We start from the raw sequence: 25,468 nt of genomic DNA, 5'->3' as shown, positions 1-25,468 counted from the left end.
CTTCATCCAAAGCACATCCACACCCCTAATGTATAATCATTTAAATCTAGTTAAGGATGAGATGGAAGATGAAGTGTAACAGGAGCTTACCCTCACATGATTTATAATCCAAAATTTAGCCAGAGTCCTGGCAACTCCTGCTCTTTACTTTCTTTTTGTGATAACTGTGCCCTATATAACTCACTCATTTACTTGGTTGAAAATTTTGCTCTTCTAAGCCTTCCCATTCCACTGACAGTCAAGTCCCCATCACATTGTAATGGATAGAAAAAATATTAAGAAACCAATTCTGCTCAAATCCTTTTAGTCTCATTCACAGGATGATGGCCCACATGTATTTTTTTGTGTGTGTGCAATTTCTAAGTCCAATAATGTTATCAATGCACACATTGATTCAAAAGCCCAGGTACATGTTTTAAACCTGTGTTAGTATAGGTTGCTTGCTGCATTTTCTTCATTTGTAGAGGAATGTTCCATTTCTGTCATGGGATAATGAGCACAAAGCATTGCCTCACATTTCAGAGAAAAGTGCAGTCCCTGCAGCCTCACCTGAGCCCTGTAGAGCTGTGGGTGTCTGTTGTGGTGTTTTATTTCTTTTCCTCCTAGGCACTCCATGGCTCGAGTAGTTTCCCCCACCTGATTAAAAGTGTTTGTAGAACTCCATCTTGTACCCCATGGATATTTCAGCTTGCAACTTTTTATTCAGCTGCAGGGGATATTAAGATTGATGTGATCATTGGGACTGTGTTTGTTAAGAGCACTGTGCAAATGGAAACTGTGCTTATAATGTAGCCCAAATGTACAGAGGACCTTTTTTATATTTATTTAATGGCTAGAGTGACTGCCAGACCTTGGGAGAGAGGTAAGTTGCTAGCTATTTAGCTGTCACAAGAATGAACTTGTTTCTGATATTGTTCTCCTGGAGGCTGTTTTCAAGCTGGTTGAAGTCAATGGCAAGTTGATGGAGTGATTGCCATTGACCTGAGTGAGTTTTGGAATGAGTGCTCATAGACAGTTTCTTTTCACACGTGCTACTAAGGAAAAGTTGGGGGAGGAAAGCGAGAGAGAGAGAGAGAGAGAACACACTTTGAATCGATTGATTGATTGATTATATACCTTCACACCCATTTTCTCCTATTTCCACTTCATGCTGCAGCCTCCAGCGCTACATCCCGTGCTGCTTTGGAAGTATAGGAAGTTGCAGTAGGAATGAGGAGCAAGCTCAGCTCCCTTCATCCCACAGAGGTTGGGATACATGACCCATTGTTCCTGCTGTCTACCACAGGCTGCAAGATCTGTCCTAAGGGGTGGGAAGAACAGGTCGAGTCCAGCTAGTGTAGAATTCAGTGGCCAAGTTGCTCACTGGGGCAAGACGGTTTGAGCATATTATACTGATCCTGTTCTGACTGCACTGGCTGCCAATTAGTTTCTGGCCCAATTCAAAGTGCTGGTTTTGACCTATAAAGCCTTAAATGCCCCAGGACCGCAATACCTCAAGGACCGCCTCTCTCTATATGAACCTACCCAGATCCTAAGATCATCCTCTGAGGCCCTTCTTCTTGTGCCTTCTCTACAAGAGGTCTGGTGGTTTAAGACTCAAAGCTAAATGCCATAGTTATTTTGGTTGGAAAGCTTAAAAATCATAACTAATTTTGACAAAACTATTTTAGACATGTAATCCACTTTAGAGAGTATATAGAATACAATATATAGACATGAATACATGTTGAAAATGTTCACAGCTTCAGGATATGAGAAAGATTAAACATTTCTTTGCTATATAAAACTTTAATCTGTTAGCACACATAATATGAAATGTATATTACAGCTTTCCAAGATTCACCTTGCAAAGGAACTGTCATTCAGCAAAAATAGCCTGAACTCATTAGTTAAAGAGACTACTTTAGAATTGTAAGGTCCTCTACCATTCCCTAAGCTGGGAGCTGCACGTTCCAGTACCTCTCTGTTCCTTATTTTCTTGTGAACACTGCCATTTCTTTGTTACCAGGACAGGTGATTTGTCACATTTATGCTTCTGTCAGGTTGATTTTGTTGCTGCAGAATTTTATTTTTCGTCTGGTAGCACAAAATCCTATCATTTAAAAAAGCTGGTCAGATTCTCCGAAGAGAAGATAAAGGAAATGCTTTCACCACCAACTAACTATTCCAGTCAAAAGAAAATAAAAAAATTCCTTCCAGCAGCACCTTAGAGACCAACTAAGTTTGTCATTGGTATGAGCTTTTGTGTGCATGCACTTCTGAAGAAGTGTGCATGCACACGAAAGCTCACACCAATGACAAACTTAGTTAGTCTCTAAGGTGCTACTGGAAGGAATTTTTTTATTTTGTTTCAACTACATCAGACCAACATGGCTACCTACCTGTAACTTTTCCAGTGTATCCACAGGTAGCAGAAAGTTTGATGAAGGGTACTAGAAAGACAACCGCCTCTGGAGTGTCACTGTCATTTATCCCTGATAATCAATGTTGCCTTTGTAAACCAGGGCCAAAATCCATGATATTTGTGCCGCAGCAGAAGTCAGGAAACAGAGGCACCATGGGCACACTGTTTCCCCTTGAAGACCCAATCACATATGCTGAGATCCCATATAGACTGTAGGATGAACCCTAGCCTAGTGGAGCAGCTCAGATTTCATAGGCATGGGGTCCCAGAATATAGCTTCTGCTCTGTCATTATGATGTGGATGGGGCTGATCATGGCCATGGTTTCCTTCTTCTTCACCAAGGTGAACGGGGATGGGATTTTTTTCATTCTCCTGGCACTTTAATCAGTGGACGTTTGTGTCATTGTCAGGGGTGTGCTCAGAGTATGTAGAGCTAAATGATTTGATATTTTCGTCCTGCCCTTTCAATGGTAAAGGTAAAGGACCCCTGACCATTAGGTCCAGTCACGGATGACTTTGGGGTTGCGGCACTCATCTCGCTTTACTGGCCGAGGGAGCCAACATTTGTCCGCAGACAGTTTTTCTGGGTTATGTGGCCAGCATGACTAAGCCGCTTCTGGAGAAACCAGAGCAGCACACGGAAACGCTGTTTACCTTCCCGCCGGAGCGATACCTATTTATCTACTTGCACTTTTTTGGCGTGCTTTCGAACTCCTGGGTGGGCAGGAGCTGGGACTGAGCAACGAGAGCTCACCCCGTTGCAGGGATTCGAACCACTGAACTTGCAATCGGCAAGCCCAAGGCTCAGCGGTTTACACCACAGTGCTACCCGTGTCCCGCCCTTTCAATACCACCTATATATTCACTTCATCTGGGCTGTCCTGCCAATGAAGTTGCACTTGAACAATGGGCACACCACCATTTCAGAAAATCTGTACCAGTCTGTCTTTCACACGGCACCATATCTCACATTCCATAGCATGGCAAGATTTATGCCTTATCTCATTGAAGCTTTATTATAGCCTTTCAGCCAATGGATCTCATATCTAGGTTTTTGCCCTTAATGTAGAAATAACCATATGGGTTTGTTTTCACTAGGGCTGCACTGAATTTTTTTTTCAAAATTATGTATGGATTCTGTTTTGTTTCCTGTATCTGTTGAACCCAGTCCTGAAAGCATGTGCTCCACCCTTTGTAAGAAGGTAGTGTTATTTTCAGTGTTTGAAGGAGGGGGGAAAGAAAAGTTAGATTAACAAGAAGCATTTCGGAAGGTCAGATCTTTCCTTTTCTCCTTTCTGCCCCCACTTTCTGTTATATCTGAGTCTTTTTGTAAACGTCAGGCAATTATTGCTGCTTTTATTATATGAACCCAGGATCTTGACAATGAAGCAATTGCAGTTTATTGTCCTGTTTCACACCTGCAGGGAATATCAGAAATACTGAGAAGCTGAGTTATGACAAACAGCGTCAGTATGAGATAATGGTAACGGCTTTTGACTGCGGGCAAAAACGTGCAACTGAAGATGTGTTGGTACGAGTTGAAGTCAAGCCTGTATGTAAGCCTGGATGGCAAGGTAGGGATTGTGTATTGTTGTTTTTTTGGAAATGTTGGTGATGAATTTTGTGATACAAATAAAACGTTAACTCTTTAAAATGGTAGAAAATTGGTAATTTCTTTTTTCCATGTAATGCGCTTTTCAAGTGATATAAATACTCAAAGCAGAAAGCAATGACAAAACCTTGAAAAAAACAGTTCAAAACAAAATAATTAAAATATGGGAAAAAGCAGGGGAGATAAACCAACTAGTTCACTACCAGTTAGAGGGTTCCCACCTCCAGAGAGCAATCCTACAGCATGATTCAGCTCTGTCACAGGACCTGACAACCCAGTGTGACTTAAGCTGGCAAAAAGGGTAACTCAAGCACTACTTTAAAGCCTTGTTTTTCCTCTGCTAGGTTTAGGTTGGCTTAGCCAGCAGTGGCCCTGTTCACAGATCTAGCTTCTTTGCATAGGATTGCTCCCTTAATGACTAGGTGCCTGGCTAAAGCAAGAATGACACAATTCCTGGGATGCCTCCTAGTCTCCAAGGGCAGGGAGATGGGCAGCTCACAAGGAGTGGCAGCAGCAGCAATGATCACCACTTCTTCCAGGAGAAAGCATCTATTAATGCTGTAGCCCAAGGCCCCAGCTCTTACTTGAGGATGCCATGTGCTGGCGACAAGTCTGGTTGGTTTTTATTTATTTATTAAAATATTCTTTACAACTGAATGGTGCCACATTCCAGCGAGAGATGCTGGGGTTTGGAGTCATAGCATCCACTTCAGCAGGACTGCGTGTTCAAACCATACCAGCTTCCTCTTATGCAGGCATAGGCAAACTTGGCCCTCCAGATGTTTTGGGACTACAACTCCCATCATCCCCAGCTAACAGGACCAGTGGTCAGGGATGATGGGAACTGTAGTCTCAAAACATCGGGGGGGGGGCGAATTTGCCTATGCCTGCCCTTATGAGTACCCCTTTTGATGTTGTTGTTGTTGTTGTTGTTTAGCCGTTTAGTCATGTCCGACTCTTCGTGCCCCCATGGACCAGAGCACGCCAGGCTTTTGTTATTGCTAGACCTTATTGCTACTCTTTATTGCTAAAACTGAATGAATCTGAAAACACGCATCTGGGAAAAGGTCCTTCCATATTATGTATCCAGGATTCAGTTCCTTAAATGCTTTACAGTTTATGAGTTGATGGGTGAGGTTTCAGCCTTACATACTACTGTTGGAGGCAGTGTGCCTCTGAATGTCGGTTGCTGGGAATCTGGGATCACAAGTGGGAGGAGTGCTGTTGCCCTCAGGGCCTTCTTATGGAATTCCCATAGGGATCTGATTGGCCATTGTGAGAACAGGATATTGGAACAAATGAACCATTGCTTTTCTTCTGTTCTTATTACCGGTACTCAGCTCGGGGGACACCAGGTACTGATCCCTATTTCAAAGTAGCAAATATGTGCATTCCTCAAAAGTTAGGATATCAATGGTTTTCTCATATGTTTTAGCATATTTATCTCTCAATGCAAAGAATACTTGAGATGCTGTGTGTGTGTGTTTGTTTCTGATGATTTGTGAATAGTATGTGCCACCACTCAAAGGTTCATTTTTAATATAAGACTTTCTTATTGCAACTGATTAAGTGTCAGGTGTGACCTATTTAATAATCCATTGGGATCAATGCAGAGGTAGGACAAGAGCATTTGAGGCAGGAAATCTAGGTCACACTCCTTTGTGATTTCTACAGGTGCTTAAACGTTGTTTTCTTTTTTTTTAACAGAGAGCAAGCATTGCTTTTAATGGATAGGGACATAAATCTGGAATACCCCCCCCACACACACACAGTCCCATTTTGGAAACAAGAAACCTGTGTGTAGGTAGTTGCATTTCTTAATAATGTGAATATGTAGGGGGAAGTGCAGCAAAATATATTTGATGTGATTGTCCACTTATTATTATTATTATTATTATTATTATTATTATTATTATTATTGCATGAATAAATTCAAACTTCAAACAAATTTCATATTTAGGATTTTGAAATAGTTAAGTTGGTTCCCCACCCCCACGCATAGCTGCCAAGTTATCCCTTTTTAAAAGGGAAATTCCATTATGGTGAATAGGCTTCCTCGCGAGAAAAGGGAAAACTTGGCAGCTATGCCCCCACGTCAACTGCAAAGGTGATTTCTGCTTTTTAAAAATTCACAGCAGGTTTAGCCCTAACAAATAAATTACTGCAGGACAGAATCTGAGCAATTGTCTCTCAATTCTTCTAAGCTTTATAATCTGCAGTGTAGTGAACTTTCAAAAAAAGGGGAAGAAAAGGAATGCTTATCTTAGAGATATAAACTTGTGACCTTCTGATCTACTGATGTGCAGTGCCTCAAAATGGAATTCTATGAAATAAGGTATTCAAAGGCTGAAACACCAAAAGTGTTTTCTTCTTCAAGATGTATTATAGCTATTGATCCTTGACTACTTAGACATTCTTTGTGTATGTGGCATAGGCTCAGCGGGCATTGACGACCTGTGATATGTTCTGCAACTTCCTGTTTCATTGATATTAATAGAGCCATAAAAAGCAATACCCATCCTCTGCATTCTACTTGTGTATCTTGGATATCTTGGGGTTATATTCCAGATTGCACATATCCTAAAATGCCATTGATTTGGACCCTGTCAAGTTTTTCATTTCATCCAAGTTTCATAGAATGTATAAATCAAAACATCTGTAGGCTACTTTGTAAGGCAATTCTGCATAGTAAACTTTCCTGATTCGCCAGGAACCTTCATAATGTGTCTTTGATAATTGGGTTGGATGTTTCCTTGATTTCATTCTTCATCTCAAGATCCCCCTGACCATTTTGATCAGGGGGACAATCACACATCCACAGTACTAAATTATTCTTGGGGTATGATATTACCACCCGCAATGATTCTATAGAGGAATCTGCCGCTTTTGAGATTTCCAACTTTCAGGACTCTATGAATGCCACAGAGTAGACAAACCGTTAGTAGATAAAGTAACCAATGAAACCCAATGCCAAAGAAATGCACAGCTAGTAGTAAATGATGTGTTTTATGAAACAGAAGGGCAATAGCATGAAAAAGTATACCTCTAAGTCATAGGAAATATTTGCATTATTTATTCTTGTTTTCAGAAGAATCAAATTTTGCTGTAGGACCATGACTGACACTTTATATGCTGTATTGTGATAAGGTGATAGAAAGATAGTGTTCAAAATCAAACAGCTGCTGAGCTTATGTATGAATTCATGATTTGCTTTGCACTTTGCACTAACAAATAAATACAAAAATTGCAGTGACCATCCATCACAGTGAAGGGTGCACAAGAGCAATAAAAACTCTTAAAGACAGAGCAGACTCGGACGTTGTTACTCAAGAGTAGCCGAAACAGCACCCTTACAGGTTACTTCCGGGTTTTGCGCATCCGTAACCTGCGCGCATGCGCAAAAGTGCTAAATCGCGCTTTGCGCATGTGCAGAAGCGCCACATTGCGTCATGCGCGTGCACAGATGCGGCGCCTCAGGATGAGGCCTTTTCATGTTGTGGACGGGCCTCCGGGCCTCCCGTTCGCAACCACTGTATAGCCATTGATACGCTTATCCTCCCTGATCATTTGTCTAGTCCCTGATCCTACGGTATATTCTAAGTTCTACATGTTTGGATAGGCTTGCCTAAACAAAGATGTTGCAAACATGTGCTGGAAAGAATACAGTTGAAGGTCCTTGCCTTATGTTGGGGACTTCCAGAGCGCAGGAACTGCCAGGCTAAAAGATTGATTTCTTACCACTGTAGAATTAGCATTATGTGGCACCTGTAAGAGGGCCAGTTCTGCACGTCGAAGTGGTAAGGGGTATATATGGGGTAAAGTGAATCTGCTACTAAAATGGTCCCAAGCTCTTAATGGCAAATAGACAAGCAGTGCAGATCCCTGAACAGAGGTATAATACACTCCTGTCGTATTGTACTGTACACCACTCTGACTAACTGCACCTTCTGGATAAAGCTAAAGGGAAGCCCCACACAGAGGGTATTGCAGTAATCTAACCTTGAAGCCACCAGTGCCTGAACTACTCAAGCTCTCCCAGTCCGGGGCTGGCTGTAGCTGTTGTACAGCTGGTTACAGTGCTTTAGCCACCGAGGCAACCTGGGCCTCTGGTGACAAAGCTGGACCCAGAAGGATACCTGCACTTTCAGGGGGAGTTCAACCCCACCCAGGGCAGCCAATTGTTGGATTTCTCATACAAAGGAACCACTCAGCTACAGTGCCTCTGTCTTGCCAGGATTCAAGCTCAACATTCCCCCACCTTCCATTCTACCACTGCATCCAGTGCCTGCATGGCCTCTTCTGATTCAGATGTTATGGAGAAATAGAGCTGAGTGTCATCAGAATATTGATAGCACATCACCCCCAAAACTAATGACTACAGTACTTCCAAAACATCAGGGTGGTGTACAGCAACATTAAAGCAAAAGACTAACAAACAAAAACCTTTAAAAGCAGTACAGAATAACTATTAAAATGACTGGCTATATGTAGTGAAGAACCTACATATTTAAATAATTATGTAATTATTTACATAATTAAAGAACCTTTTAATGAGGGTGAAAGAGGAGAGCGCAAAATATGGTCTGAAGCTCAACATCAAAAAACCAAGATCATGGCCACTGGTCCCATCACCTCCTGGCAAATAGAAGGGGAAGAAATGGAGGCAGTGAGAGATTTTACTTTCTTGGGCTCCTTGATCACTGCAGATGGTGACAGCAGTCACGAAATTAAAAGACGCCTGCTTCTTGGGAGAAAAGCAATGACAAACCTAGACAGCATCTTAAAAAGCAGAGACATCACCTTGCCGACAAAGGTCCGTATAGTTAAAGCTATGGTTTTCCCAGTAGTGATGTATGGAAGTGAGAGCTGGACCATAAAGAAGGCTGATCGCCGAAGAATTGATGCTTTTGAATTATGGTGCTGGAGGAGACTCTTGAGAGTCCCATGGACTGCAAGAAGATCAAACCTATCCATTCTTAAGGAAATCAGCCCTGAGTGCTCCCTGGAAGGACAGATCGTGAAGCTGAGGCTCCAATACTTTGGCCACCTCATGAGAAGAGAAGAATCCTTGGAAAAGACCCTGATGTTGGGAAAGATTGAGGGCACTAGGAGAAGGGGACGACAGAGGACAAGATGGTTGGACAGTGTTCTCGAAGCTACGAACATGAGTTTGACCAAATTGCGGGAGGCAGTGCAAGACAGGAGTGCCTGGCGTGCTATGGTCCATGGGGTCACGAAGAGTCGGACACGACTAAACGACTAAACAACAACAATATGTAGTGAAGCTCATAGCATTAGTAACTGTTTAAAACTATTTTGTAGCCTTTTGTGCTCCAATTAGGTATTTACTTCTCCAAACTTCCATTGCACATCAAAATTTGATGCTTGCCCCCTTCCTCACAACTAGGAACATAGCCTTGACTGAATGGATTTGGCCTGGAGTGATCTATTCATGCTCATCCTTCCCCATCTATTCACATACATTAAACCTTTGGATATCCTCTGGCTATTTCAGTAAATAAATTGGTAGTGTCTTGACAGTGAAGAATAAGACCTTGACCCCCTTGAAGTTGAACAACATGCCATTTCAGTGAAATCACATTGTACCTGTCACTCAATTCTTCAAATAAATGTATTTACGTTTATATAAGGAATATTTCATTTTCCATGGATCTCATTAGGAGCAGACTTTTTAAAATTGCTGCAGAAGGGAAAAGGTAGAGCTGAGAAATTCATTTCCACAAATTTCACTCAACGTATCCAAATGTTCATGTTCAATTAGGGATATCACATAAAAACCATGTTCTCTGCTTTCTGTTTAAGCAGTGGACACCACACCAGTTGCGCCTCAGACAGAGCTGTTCAAAAGCCCCCAGAGGCGAAATAGTAAGGCTACAGAAACTCTGCAGCCCTTGAGCCATGGCAAAGGGCACATCACAGGGAAATGGCAAGCCTTTTTCATAAGGGAGCTGTGCAACATTGAACTTGTCTGATTTAGCTCAAGGAAGATGATCTCTGACCTAATTCAGGTGAAACATAGACAGAATACCCTTAGGCAAGAGCCCTACCATCATGCCACGTGGATATAGGTGGGGCCTGGGACAGAACTGGATCAGCACTCTTACCTATGCCAGTTTATCTAAATCTTGGGTCCCTAGCTGTTGTTAGACTACAATCCCCAATGTAGTTGTTAGACTACAATCCACCATTGGTACAGAGTGGCTGTGTCTGGTGGGAGTTGTTGTTTGGGGACCGAAAGTTTGGAAAGGCTAGTGTAGGGAATATGAAGAAGCATTTCAGCTAATTATTATTATTTTTGGGTTCTGGACTTGATGGTTGGGGGGAGTGCACAATGGCCTTGTCCATTGCTTCAGTTCTGAAGCACACAATTAACATGTCTATTCTCCTTAGCCCCCACGCCCCAATTGCTTTTACATTCTCGATTTGCTAGAGCAAAACAACAAAGAAAGTATTTGCCTTCCCTTTAAAAAGGAAATACTTTGAGCATGTGCAGATTTTGCATTTTAAACTCACTTCGATCATAGTAGCATCATGACTGTAGAAATAAAATGGAGTTTTCTCCTGCTGTACTGATGCAAAACTATTTACTTGAAAATAAGCACTGTTTCGTTGTTGAAAAATTTAACATTTTTTTCAAAGTAGAAACAGTAAAGTGTACATTGTAGCTGCGTATGTTTCCAGCTGGCTCCTACCAACTATAAAACACCTTAAAAAATAAAAAGAGAGGTAGGATGTTGTGGTGACCAGCATCAGCCCCAGTGAGACTCACCATGTCCCTCAATCCACTTGCTAATGACAAACCCACTTGCTACTGCTTTTATCACTTCCTGCTCTCTGAGTGGGATCCCTGAGCTTTGGGGTCCTAGATCCCAGCCCCCCCGGGTCCCAGCCAAAGCTACAAAACTCAAATTTTATTAAGGAATTCTGCTTAAGCTCCAAAGCTTTATTAGCCAAGTTTAGGAATTGCTCAGCAGCTTTGCTCCAAGTCTCAAGAACATTTCTTGTATGTTGTTAGTTTAGGGACTGCACGGTACTCCGAACATTCTTCACCAGCTTTTGCACACTTCCTTCTTCAATTGAAAGTAGGAGTAAATTTTTGAGTGGGCAACAGCCAACTTTGGCTCTTCCACCGGAAACTAAAACAATTTCCACATGAATCTCAGAGTACAGTCCCAGTAAATCTTTTAAGAATGAACTAAGGAGCTGGTCATAACTGAAGCAAGATTTGCAATTTAAACTCCATTTACGCTTAAATAATCTGAGCACGTTGTTCTCTTTCCTCCTCAATACAGAAAGTTTCTCATTTGCGTCTTCAATCAAAACTTGAAGTGAATGAACATTTGATCTGAAATGAGTTTTATTCCATTCACCGCATTCTTATGTGTGCAAAGCTAAATCAGACTGACTAGATATGCATATTATCAATGTGCACTGTCTGGAAAACCTTACAAATGAAATATCCAGATGTGCAGATTAGTAGAAGAGCTTAACTGGGATGGTTGCTTTAAAGAATCATCTGCAGCATCTGAACATCTCTGTGATAATTAAGCAATATGTTTGCACAAAACCCATTGTGCAAACCTGAAATACATGCATTTTTTTTGGTTTTACCAGACCAATATTTTGAAGGGATCAAAGTCTCTCATCTGAAACTGTTTGCAAATTCCATAGTTAGTCAGATATTTGAAAATAAAAGTCTGTGGTTGAGAAGGTCAGTGTGCTACATGCAGCGCAGTGTGTGCTGCTGTTGATGGTTTAAATCTTCTGGGTCACCAGACGTCTGGCTGAACAAACTCTGGATTAGCCTGTTGAAGCTATAAGCCTGAAGAATTCTTTCATAGACATCTTTGTAACTTGCTTTTATTTATGCAGTTATAGATAATATTTGGGGGAAAGTTTACACTGTTTTGGAAGCTGAAGCCCTTTGTGACAGAGTCTGGATTTGAAATAATTTAATTGCAAATCTAGTTATTCTGGTAGCTGCAGACTAATCCTCAGAGGACCTTTGCTCATGCTCCAAAGAAACAATATAAACTGATAATTATTGTCCAGAGACTATGCAAGTCCTAAGATTTCAGCCCTGGATGGCTGAACGCCAGATGGATTTTCAGGTTAATAGCTTGCATATTTTATCTTTAAGAGCGATATGATTTGTTGTTTTGGTTCTCTGCTGGGGAAATTGTGAACAACAACCATTCCAATTATAGAACTGGAAGAGAGATTGGAGTTCATATTGTCACACACGCCTTGCTCAGTGCGGGCTATCCCAGGCTACGCCAGCCCTGTTCCACTTTCTATCAGATCTCACTATTAGGAGAAATGTCCTAACAGCCAAAATCTGTCATTTTTGTATGTGACAGGCTTTCAGATATTTGAAGGCGAGCTATCATGTGATGTCTTCCCTTCATTTTCTCTTCTTTGTGCTTTACGTAACTGTTCCTTGTACAAATTGATTTCCAGACTTGTTTCCTACTGTTCACTCTCCTCTGTGCACACTCTAGTACTGTGCAGGGGCCAAGGAGACCTGCATGATTCAAAAGGAGGTAGAATTCTGTCTCAGGGAAATCTGGAGATGAGTGGAACTGTTCAGAGGGGTTAGGACTGCATAGGAAAAGGAATAGAGGACAGGGTGGGGATGGATAGGGGGTGCAGCATTGTGTAGAGGAGGTGAGATAGTGTAGAATGATCAGGGCTATATAGAGGAAGGGGGACTGTGTATAGGATGGAATGGATAGAGTTGGTGGGTGTCATGGCAAATGAGGTTGTACTGGCAGCACAATGTCTCATTGGACTGGATTTTTGAGGTATGCTTTTTATGTGTGGTTCCATTCTTATTTTTATTTTGCCTATTCAAACCCCCATACCATCCTGGTTCCTTTCCTCTGGGCACACTGCAGTTTTTCAATAGCTTTCTTGAAATGCGGCATTCAGAAGTGGACATGGTACTCCTGGCCTGATCACCAAAGAATATGGTCCAAATGTTATTTCTCATGATCGGAGACATTAATCCACATTAACCCAAATATGTGTTTCAGTACTTTTCTTTGGCTCATACAAGTGAACAGTAATAATAATAAACATTGGATAATGGACATTCAAATAATAAGATTTTGATACTTCTGCCATAAATTTATACACGTTTTAGGAGTAGGGCATGTTCCACTACTCTGGCCTGCTCTGTGCTGATTCCTAGCTATGCTGGTGCAACATGGGCAGAGTTGAGCAAACTAATAGTATCTATAGAACTCTGTATACGTATACATTGCCTTTTGGTAAGGTTCTGCGTATAAAGTTATCCAAGGCTTTCGCCAGTATGCCAAAGTCAGTTATGCAAATTTCACTCAGTTTTTTAAAAAACAACAACAGCAAGCTATTATTTAAACTCCATAGAAGTGTGAGTGATGGGGTGGAACCACACTTCTGACACTGGAATTGCTGCTGCTTACCAAGATGATGCAGGTGGCGCTGTGGATTAAACCACAGAGCCTAGAGCTTGCCGATCAGAAGGTCAGCGGTTCAATTCCCTGCGCCGGGGTGAGCTCCCGTTGCTCGGTCCCAGCTCCTGCCAACCTAGCAGTTCGAAAGCACGTCAAAGTGCAAGTAGCTAAATAGGTATCGCTCCAGCGGGAAGGTAAACGGCGTTTCTGTGCACTTCTCTGGTTCACCAGAAGCGGCTTTGTCATGCTGGCCACATGACCTGGAAGCTATATGCCGGCTCCCTCGGCCAATAATGCGAGATGAGCGCCGCAACCCCAGAGTCGGTCACGACTGGACCTAATGGTCAGGGGTCCCTTTACCTTTACCTTTACCAAGATGAGGCTGGGATGGGGCAGGGCACTAGTGATGTTCCCTCACACAAACCTCAACCATGTAAGCCAAAGTGATTCTGGTGTTGAGAGGGTGGCTCTGTGGCTCCATCCCATCACATGTGTTGCTTCAGATGCAAATATATGACATTTCCTGTTTGTTTTCCTCTGTGGTATATTTGACTGGAAATGCCAACCAGCCATCAACAGAAATGGATCTGATAGGGCATGGCAGTGGTAATAAATAACATTTCCTGTAAGTATATTAAAGAGGAGGAGGAGGAGGAGGAGGAGGAGGAGGAGGAGGAGGAGGAGGAGGAGGAGTTTGGATTTGATATCCCACTTTATCACTACCCTAAGGAGTCTCAAAGCAGCTCACAATCTCCTTTCCCTTCCTCTCCCACAACAAACACTCTGTGAGTGAGGCTGAGAGACTTCAAAGAAGTGTGACTAGCCCAAGGTCACCCAGCAGCTGCATGTGGAGGAGCAGGGAATCAAACCAGATTATGAGTCCACTGCTCTTAACCACTACACCACACTGGCTTCAACCAGGGATTCAACCACACCACTCTGTAATTCAACTGCACTTTTAAAGGTTCTGATTATGAGAAAAAATCAGCTGAGGGAAGTTGTGACATTCATTAAAGCAAGGAGTGATAATAGAAACTTCTATTGGAGCCCCAAGGGAAAGTGTTAACCATAGAAACATAGACACTCATTCTGAGTCAAGCCGTTAGTCCATGTAGTTCTGTAATTTCTGATACTTGGTTTCTTGCTTTTTCTGTTTGCAAAATTTATAAAATACGAATAATTTTATTCTTGTGGAAATCATTTGATATTGTCACAATACAGTGTGAATTAATGTTGTTATTCTTTCTAGACTGGAGTAAGCGTATTGAATACAAGCCTGGTTCTGGGAGTATACCGCTATTTCCTAGCATTCACCTGGAGACTTGTGATGGACCTGTTTCTTCTATTCAGACCACCATTGAATTGCAGACTAACTACATTGGAAAGGGCTGTGATCGTGAGACATACTCTGAAAAATCCCTGCAAAAATTATGCGGTATACGTTTAGCATTTTCATGAATTTACTTGGCATTGCTATTTTATACATTTTGATATTTACACAGGGGTTGCATCCCAGGTCATTGAGCACACATTAGCCAACTCTGCCCTGTTATGTCTCCTTTTCCTGCCACTTTCAGGTCACTGTGATATGTCCATGTGTGGTTGTGCGACAATTGGACACGCGTAAATCCGCTGATGCCTGTGTTACAAAGCCCCTGATATGTATATTCCCTGATACGTATATTCCGGCGTATAAGACGACTGGGTGTATAAGACGACCCCCAACCTCTCCAGTTAAAATATATAGTTTGGGATATACTCGCCGTATAAGTAATACGACCCGGCATATAAGACGACCCCCGACTTTTGAGAAGATTTTCCTGGGTTAAAAAGTAGTCCTATATGCAGGAATATACAGTACTTATGGGCTCAAAAGTGCAAGCTTGGCAGTATCTCTAAGGTGAAGCAGGCAGAGTCAGAACAACTCATGCTTTCTCTATCTCCACCTCTGCTTTAACATGCAGTAAGATCTTTATCTCCAAATGTCAATTGAGGCTAAGGGATTCCTCTGCAAATAGCCCAAGGAGAAGTAACAGGCTGCTAGCTGTTACGCTATGCAACCTCTATGCAAGCAGGAAATGCAGAATTGCGCCCCTTGTTTTTCTCTCTCACTTCCTTACTTTAGCAGCTCATATATCAATGAACTTGGTGAAGGGCAGTAATAAATCTCTGAACCCCCCTTTTTACAAAATCTGAAAAATTAAATAAGTTATTCTAGCCTGATGATCCTGCTTAATTTGCATTTTGCCAAATGTGCAAGCGTTAATAAAAATGAAAGCAACTTCTCACAGAGTAATAGGACAAATCAACATTAAACACACACACACACACACACACACAGAGAGAGAGAGAGAGAGAGAGAGAGAGAGAGAGAGAGAGAGAGAGGAGAGAGAGTTTGGTGATGTGCACAGTATTGCGTATTGCAACTGAAGAAATAAAATTCCTTTTGGGAAAAAAATTGTTTTTGCTGGGTACAACTCTAGCCAATTTTGCAATGTTTATTATAGATTATGCCATCTGGGTAAGCTGAGCTTGCAGCTTTCCAGTAGGTAACATCTGTGTATCACAGGGAGCACAAGCTGGTATATTACGCACAGTTAGTGCTTATAAAATAAATGCTGTCTTTGTACACGCTTAAAAATGTATGTAGTATTATTTGTTGATGCTGTTAATTGGAATGGCATGTAAATGAGGGAATTAAATTCATTAAAAATTTACCCAACCTTTAAATATAAACCTGGGGTGGAAAACCTTCCAGAAAATTCAGTGGAGCGCATGTTTTGCATGTAGACGCTCCTAGGTCCAATCTCTGGTGTCTCCAGGTCAGGCTGGGAAAGATTCCTGCCTAGAAAGCCACTGTCAGTCAACCCATTACAAAGCTAAATTGTCTGACTTGGCATACGGCAGCTTCCTAATATTTCAGAACAGCAATGCAGTTCTACAGCTCCTTCAATTAATCCTTTAGATTGTTAGCATTTTGGATGCTAACATCCCAGACTTCGGACCCCGGCAACAAAGCTGAGAAGGGGGTCTTGCCATCTGGGCAAACCAGGACCTCCACACACACTGCCTAGGCTTGTGCCCCGGAGAGGTCACTTCGGTGCTTCTAATGCAGTGGTTTGATTTCACCCCTGGAGGCACACTCCATTGCCTCCCAAGACAGATGGATGCCAACAGCCAATCTGAATATTATTCTAAACCATAGTTAGACTTCTTCCTCTTCTTCTTCTTCTTCTTCTTCTTCTTCTTCTTCTTCTTCTTCTTCTTCTTCTTCTTCTTCTTCTTCTTCTTCTTCTTCTCCCTTTAACATAAGGTCCTGGTCAGGTCACAACAATTTAAAATTAAACATTCAAAACAAATTACAATCAGAATAATAGAATGGGTTCTAAACTATTGTTTAAATGTAAACATGGAGTATGCTAATGCTAACGCACACTACCGAAATTGCAGGTGCTTCACTACCTTTCTGCTGCTGCCACACTGCTGGCAAACAAGTCATAGTCTGGCTTAGCATTATGTCCAAACCCCAAAATAAGTCACAGGTTGTAAGCAAAGAACAAACCTTGGTTTTAGCACTCATTGACTTTTTATGAGGCGATGGGAATGCAAAATGATGCAGAAATGTGGCAGAGTGAATTTAAGATTGGAGTAAAGTGAGAAACTGATAGAAGTCAGTCTCTGAAGATCCAAAGGGAATCAATTCCTGCCCAGGGATTAAGGAATTAGTAGTTTGAAGACCTGTATTTTCCCATGTAACTGAAGCATCATTGCCACCTGTAATCCCCTTCCCTGAAGCAAGGGTCTTTCGTTTACATTTTTTGTTTGGGGAAGCCAGAAGGGGGCTAGCAGGGAAGAATACAAATTCCATTCCAAGCTGGACCCAGTAGGGAAAGTTTGCATTTGAATTATTTAGATAAAATCTGACATCATTAATATAAATAACATTAACACCTGCACAGTATTCAGCTGGTACCTTGACTATCTTATGTTTGCACATAAGATATATCTGTGAGTTCCGCAGTTGGCTTACTTTTGAAATAAGTGAAAATAAACCATTTGTCAGATAATGTTGCATGGCGGCAAACAATTAACCCTGAGGAATACTGCTTTTCCATTATAAACACAATTGCTAGTGGTTAAATATGCTGTGCTTGCCACTGCAAGTCTTCAAACACTAGAAATAATTATTTTGAAGACATACTGGGTAACCAAGTAAACATTTTGTGGTTTATTTGCTTTATGAAAATTCATTCAATGGGGGTATAGTAAATGAGAAGTGAAGAAAGAAGTCTAAAGAATAGCAGCACGTCTGCCCAGGTCCATCACAGCACATATGGCTGTAAGCATCCTTTTCCACAACAGTAATCTTGTTGTTGTTTAGTCGTTTAGTCGTGCCCGACTCTTCGTGACCCCATGGACTAGAGCACGCCAGGCACTCCTGTCTTCCACTGCCTCATGGGCATAGGCAGGGGGGGCAGGAGGGGGCAATTGCCCCCCCTAGAAGCAGGGCCACTGGCCAGCCTGCCCCACTGCCCGCCCGGTGCCGTCTCCCTTCTCCCTGGCTGGCTGTGGGGCGGGCGGCGGGAAAGTACCAGAGCCGCGCAAAGCGTTTGGCTGGCTTTCCCTCCCTCCGCCCCACAGCCAGCAAGGGAGAAGGGAGACCTCCCTTCTAGCCGGCTGGCTGTGGGGCGGGCGGAGGGAAAGCCAGGCAACCGCTTTGCGCGGCTCTGGGGCTTTCCCTCCACCTGCCCCAGCGATTGCAGAGGGGGAGGGGGGATCGGAGCAGCCCGATTTCGGGCTGATCCTGGCTCCCCCTCGTCCCTTCCGATCGTGGAGGGGGAGGAGGGAGTCAGAGCAGCCCGATTTCGGGCTGATCCTGGCTCCCCCTAGTCCCTTCCTATCGCGGAGGGGGAGCAGGGAGTCGGAGCAGCCCGATTTCGGGCTGATCCTGGCTCCCCCTCGTCCGTTCCTATCGCGGAGGGGGAGGAGGGAGTCGGAGCAGCCCGATTTCGGGCTGATCCTGGCTCCCCCTCGTCCCTTCCGATCGCGGAGGGGGAGGAGGGAGTTGGAGCAGCCCGATTTTGGGCTGATCCTGGCTCCCCCTCGTCCCTTCCTATCGCGGAGGGGAAGGAGGGAGTCGGAGCAGCCCGATTTCGGGCTGCTCCGATGTGGCCCCGCCCCTGCCCCTTGGCCCCGCCCCTTGCTCCTTGCCCCCCCTGATTTTCATCCTGGCTACGCCCCTGCACTGCCTCCCGCAGTTTGGTCAAACTCATGTTCGTAGCTTCTCCTAGTGCCCTCAATCTTTCCCAACATCAGGGTCTTTTCCAAGGATTCTTCTCTTCTCATGAGGTGGCAAAGTATTGGAGCCTCAGCTTCACGATCTGTCCTTCCAGTGAGCACTCAGGGCTGATACATCACTACTGGGAAAACCATAGCTTTAACTATACGGACCTTTGTAGGCAAGGTGATGTCTCTGCTTTTTAAGATGCTGTCTAGGTTTGCCATTGCTTTTCTCCCAAGAAGCAGGCGTCTTTTAATTTCGTGACTGCTGTCACCATCTGCAGTGATCAAGGAGCCCAAGAAAGTAAAATCTCTCACTGCCTCCATTTCTTCCCCTTTTATTTGTCAGGAGGTGATGGGACCAGTGGCCATGATCTTGGTTTTTTTTTGACAGTAATCTGGATATATTTGCTTCAGGGCTCCATACATAGCACAGTGTGAATATGCTTGCATTCCACGAGTACCTTTGTTCAGCTCCACCCATCAGTACTTCCAGCTGAACTCTGTCTCAATTATTCCCAACCACACTAGTGGGCGATTGTTAACAAGATGTATCCACACTGTGTGGTGTTGTCCTCTCCCCTCAGGGAGAGAAATGTTCTGAAGGGCTTTATGCATGGTCACTATTCTCTAAACTGGCAAAAGAGTGATGGCCTGCATATTAAGAGGATGAACACCTCGGTGACATGAGCAGAAGTCCTCTTTACGCATTCGTCCCTAGTATATGTGAACTTAACATATGAAGCTGCATTGTAAGGAGTCTAATTATTTATTGGTCCATCTAGCCCACTGTTATGTACCCTTGACAGACCATCACTGGTCTGGTCTGCGATCCTTTGAAGTGGCCATAACAGGGCTTGAGCCTTGGATTTTCTGCATGCAAAGGAAGAATCACTGCTAATCTATAGCGGGGATGGGGAAAACCTGTGGCTCCCCAGATGTTGTTGGACTCCAACTCCCATCAGCCCCAGCCAGCATGGCAAATGGTCAGGAATTCTGGGAGCGGTGGGCCAGCAACATCTGAAGGGCCACAGGTTCCCCATCTCTGCTCAACATTCTAGTAGCATGGAAACATTTGCGTTTATTTCATGTTTGGGTGTTTTTTCAGCACTTGAAAACAAAGGCAGCATTAGCAATAAATGAGAGGGATTAAATGTGTCAGAGTGTCTCCTACAGTGAATTCAGCTGAACAGCTTTCCCATTAGTGTCTCATCAGACTGTTCATTATATATCACCTGCAGGGGCGTCATCAGGTGCCATTGACTTGTTACCAACTCCCAGTGCAGCAACTAACTGGACAGCTGGTCTTCTGATAGACAGCAATGACATGATTTTTAAATTTGAAGGGAAACAAGGAGCCAAAATCCCTGATGGAATAGTACCAAAGAATCTAACAGATCAGTTTACCATCACCATGTGGATGAAACATGGCCCAAGTCCAGGATTAAGAGCAGAGAAAGAAACTATTCTGTGCAATTCAGATAAGACAGGTGAGTCAGCTTTATTTAAAACTGCATTTTCTCCATTGTTTGACATGCTAAATAGAAGTGTATATTTTAAAATGTTTTATATTCAATCATGAAAGCTGGCCTCAGAGTACTTCTGATATTGAAAAAGTGGACCTTAGAATAAGACAGGTAAAGTGAATACACACTCTGATTTCAGTAAATAATACAACCAAGCTAAATAATAAAAACCGTGAAAGTTTTTATCCTATTAATATGTCTTTTTTAGAAATGAATCGGCACCACTACGCACTATATGTGCACAATTGTCGCCTTGTGTTCCTGTTGCGAAAAGATTTTGACCAAGCTGATACCTTCCGTCCTGCAGAATTCCACTGGAAGCTCGACCAGGTACTTAGTTTATTTTTTATTACAGTAATTCCTAAATTTCATCCAGTCACTGTAGTGGATTGAGTGAAGAACTGCTAATAGACACAAACACTAAACTATTATTTGAGTGCAGAAAATTTCTGTTGCTCGTATAATCTTGCCACTGTTATCCACACCATGTAAAGAGAGTTATTGCCAACATCCAAGCTAGATTATAGCAACATATTTTATGTGGGATTGGCCTTGAATAATACCTGGAAACAACGACTAGCAACAATCCTTCATACAGCAAAGTGATAGATTTTCTGACTTATGCTGCCAATTGTTGCTGCCAATATTGATGGACACAAAGCAATGAAAAAGGAAGGAAAGGGATAAGGGAGAGAAGGCTTTGGACCAGGCATATAGAATAGACATACAAAAAGGATCTGAATCAATATTGGAGCTGACTGATATGGGACAGGATCCAGATCCACAGCTTTCTTACACCTTCCCCATCTCTCTCTCCTTATGACCAATTGGTTAGAACATAGTTTGAAAGATAGAAAGCTGGACTTTTTGAGAAAGGCCTGTCCATGTGTGTGTGTGTGTGTGTGTGTGTGTGAGAGAGAGAGAGAGAGAGAGAGAGAGAGACAGACAGACAGACAGACAGACAGAGACAGACAGACAGACAGACATGGGGAGGGGAGTTAATCAGGTCCTAACAGGCCCTTCTGTCACTATGGGCAGCCCCACAGTTGGGGTGATAGATTTTCAGACTGATTGCCTCCTGACTGCCCCTGCATTTTATAGGACAGATTAACACTGAGGAAAGTGACATTAAGTGACACTGCTAAATTGTACTTGTCGATATTAATAAACAGAGTAGCTTTATCCTAAAACAATACAGTATAGCAAAACAAATTACACACTAAAGCAAATTTTATGTGTGAGAGAGAACATTCCAAGGGCCCAGGCAGTTCTTCCATCATACATTTGCTCCCCCTGCCCATAAAGAAGGAGGTCTGCTATATCCTATGGTTCATGGGAAGGCATTCCAGGGCCCACAGATTTGCATTCTTAACAGCACTAAACTTTACAGCTAGTACAAATTTTCCCAATTTTATACTTTTATTCCTAATTATTCTAGAAAATATGTGCATATGTATTAACACAGCAGTTTACTGGAAAATTTATACAAATAGGCCTGCTATGTTTGCACAAAGTGGGAATGAGGAGAGTGGTTTTATCAGATATGGAAGAGCTTTCATCTCTAAATTAAATTTTATTCAGTTTTTGTGCCAATAGGAATTTTAATTGTTTGGTACTTTTGAAGCTCAGACAATTTAACTTGATGTCTTTCTCCCTGAGTTGATGTGCAGCTTATGACACAAACCACATTTATAAGATACACAGAAGATTAGAAAGCTCCTTGTTTATACCCTATACAACAAGTAAGAAAGAAATTGGTAGATGAATCATGGTAATCCTGCAATAGAGAGAAAATCATTTCAGACATAAATCAGACACACTAGCACCCAAAGACTTCACAGCACCTTATCTTTTCAATCCATAATAAGTTTTCTAACCTAGATTATGTACTGTTCTTTATTAGTCTTCAAATCCCCTTTTCATCCATTTCTGCAGAATTGTCTTGTTTACCACAGTATTGCAGAAACACAAACGGTTATTATAGTGATGCTGGCAATTTTAGTTGATGCTTATTGTTACATTTATATTTGAAAAGGATGTGGTGTCTAAAATTGTTGTAAATGGTAGCTGGGATAGATGTATGCTAAAAATGTAATAAGGCAAATAAAAGATAGATGCATGATTTACTCAAATATTAGTGAGGCTGGGTGTTTTGCCATTTTAAAACAAAAAAAAAGAGCTGGATTTAAACAAGATTATGTCCTCTTCATTGATCTATGAAGCTAATTCATCTAGGCATGTTTAAATTATAACATGACAGAAGACAGACATGCTGCAGTTATGGTTCATGATAATCTGTGCTTTCAGGTACTTTCACTGTCAATGTGATAAAAAGGTTTCATTATTTAAAGCTCTAATTAAACCATCCATATTTCCAGGAATGCAACAGTGAGCACAGCGGCATCTGCATATTGTTATTCTCTCAGCATAATCCTCGCAAGACTGTAGCATCTATGTGCGCTGCTAAGTGGTCCCCTTTCTTTTGTTTTGCTTATCCTTAGACATCAAAGGAAGGTATCTAGTTATTTCGGCCCTGACACTTGTCAGCAATGAGGGGGTTTGGGAATAATGGAGCGCAGGTGTATATTTTTCAAAGTTTATTGACCGATATTGTCCTCTTGTACGTATAGATTGTCTGGAAGAGATACTATTCTTAAATGAATAATACCGTTTAACCAGGCTGGCAGTAAGACAGTAAACTGAAATCAGTCATTGTTTGTTTTAATCTTCACAAAGTGGAGCAGTGTTCTGTTTAGATGAAGCCCTGCTCGTGTGTGATACCTGAACAGAAGCTATTCACCCATGTAAAAAGGTAAAGGACCCCTGGATAGTTAAGTCAAGTCAAAGGCGACTATGGGGTTGCGGCGCTCATCTCGCTTTCAGGCCGAGGGAGCTGGTGTTTGTCTAGACAGCTTTCTGGGTCATGGGGCCAGCATGACTAAAGCACTTCTGACACAACAGAACACCGTGACGTTTACCTTCCTGCCACAGTGGTACCTATTTATCTACTTGAAGTGGCGTGCTTTCGAACTGCTAGGTAGGCAGGAGCTGGGACAGAGCAACAGGAGCTCAGCCCGTTGTGCGGATTCGAACTGCCAAGCTTCCAAACGGCAAGCCCAAGAGGCTCAATGGTTTAGATCACAGTGCCACCCGCATCCCTTATTCACTCCTGTAGGAGGCATAGGATAACATGCACTGGCCCTGCCCTCACTGTCCCCATGGGCACATTGTCCCCACATCTCTGGACCCAACCTCCCCATGTTGTGCAGAAGAAGTACAGCCTTTAAATGAGAGCAGAACACTTTGCATGATAGGGAGCCCTGATAAGTCAGATTCTCCAATTGTGCAGAGGCTTCTAAGAAATACATATAAAAGTACGCCCCCCTGCCCAACCTTCTCCAATCAGCATGGGAATGCTGGCAACAGAGAGGGTAATGTTGCCAAGAAGTGCGGTTCAGCTGGGATGCTGTACATGTATGTAAGTTGCTTTTTCTCTGAGCAATGAGAGTATCATTGTGGTTGATCACCAGAGAAAGCGCCTGTGATGAGACTCAGCATTGGTGTAAGGCAGGGGTCAGCAAACTTTCTCTGCAGAGAGCCGGGAGCCGGTCCACTGTCCCTCATATAATATACATGAATTCCTATGCACACTGCAAGGGTGACAGGTAGTCCTCCTCCTCACCCCACCCCCAGCCCCACCCCCAGCTGCCTTCTCAGTTTGCTTCCTTTCTCATTTGCCGAAGGGCTGGCGGCAGCGGTGTGAAATGGGCTTCCTCCCCACCTAGAGAAAGAAGGTGTTGCGGTTACCTTCCCAGGGGCTGCCACCACCACCACCACCACCGCTTCTTCTCGTGAAGTGGGTAGGCAGAGCGAGCTCGTCCGCTCCGCTTTCTGGCCCACAGGAGCACCAGGGCGGGAGCAGGGGCGGGAGGAAGAGGTCGAGTGGCAGCAGCTCTGCCAATCAATCGCTACACTTGGATTACCTCAGTGCGGTGCGGGGACCTCTCTGCCAATCAAACACTGCTGAGGTAAACCAGGCATGGCATTTGATTGGCAGAGACGTCCCCGTGCTTAATTTCTTCGTTGTAATTTCATACCCTTAGTACACTCCATTTATTTAGGAAAGTAACATGAAGGCTTTTAATGTTTAATAATTATTTTATTTCATTTTTCTGTTGTAAGCCGCCCAGAGTGGCTGGGGAAACCGAGCCAGATGGGCGGGGTATAAATAATAAATTATTATTATTATAAAATGACTTTTTAAAAAGAAAAGAAAGGGTTTGAGATAAGTAATTAAGCTAATTTCACATTACAATGAAATCACACTGACAATTTTGCCGTTCTCTTAATTTAACTTAAATGATGGCAGGAATATCAAATTCAGGTTAGCAATGTTGGTATGTGATAGCTGGGTTTTCAGTTGCTATATACATGATGCTTGAAAGGTTGATGGAGTCTTATCCTATTTGATGCCGTTGTAGCTTCACTTTGATAACTGACTGCCCTAGAGAATTGCCTTTTGGCTGATAAATTCTCAGCTGCAGTTTTTGGTATGACAGATGTAGCGTAAATGTAATTTCCCACCCTGAGTGGATTCTGTCTTCACACCCTTCAGATACTTTTAGTTATCCTTGAGAAACATGCAGGAGGGGCCCCATAATGTGCTAGTCCATTCTAGATGTGCTGTCTCTGTAATGTCAGAAGGAGGTTTCTGGCTTTTCTGCAAGTGGATAAATAGTGTAAAACAACTTATGGAATATCAACGTTCAAAACATACTGGCTTATCAGAATGAGATTTCTCTGTGTAATCACTCTTGAAACACAAACCACTTGATTTAATGTAGTTTGACGGGAGATCTGTAGACAGTGCACATATTTTAAGGAAAAATCAAAAGTAGGGATAGGTTGTCTTTTTTTGCTCTGTTTTATAACAGTTTGATAGAATGCTGGTTTCTGCTAATCTGATGGGGATTTCTTTTAAAGTCCATTACACACACACACACACGTATTTACATGTTCCAACATGTGATTTCAGTTATGTGTCTCTTTCCTTCAGCATTTGTTGTAACTTTTTAAAGTGGATAACAGAATGATCCCGTGCCATTGATGTGGTGAATGAGCATTTATTTTACAGAAAGCTATAATTAACAAAATTTGTTGTCGAACAAGGCACACACAGGGGAAGTA

General features: G+C 42.6%; 1 protein-coding gene across 1 annotated transcript in view; it reads left to right on the top strand.

The window, feature by feature from the left end:
• CLSTN2 (calsyntenin 2) overlaps window positions 1-25,468 on the top strand; it is a 343,593-nt gene that overhangs the window by 250,622 nt on the left and 67,503 nt on the right. Inside the window, exons 5-8 of the mRNA XM_035132736.2 lie at window positions 3,830-3,979; window positions 14,725-14,910; window positions 19,997-20,245; window positions 20,490-20,611. Coding sequence (XP_034988627.2) covers window positions 3,830-3,979; window positions 14,725-14,910; window positions 19,997-20,245; window positions 20,490-20,611 — 707 coding nt within the window. The remainder of the gene's footprint in view (window positions 1-3,829; window positions 3,980-14,724; window positions 14,911-19,996; window positions 20,246-20,489; window positions 20,612-25,468) is intronic.

This window comes from Zootoca vivipara, chromosome 5 (genome assembly GCF_963506605.1).
Source record: "Zootoca vivipara chromosome 5, rZooViv1.1, whole genome shotgun sequence".
NCBI lineage: Eukaryota > Metazoa > Chordata > Lepidosauria > Squamata > Lacertidae > Zootoca > Zootoca vivipara.
The sequence above is the reverse complement of the archived record's forward strand: the minus strand, read 5'-3'. Positions and strand labels throughout refer to the sequence as shown.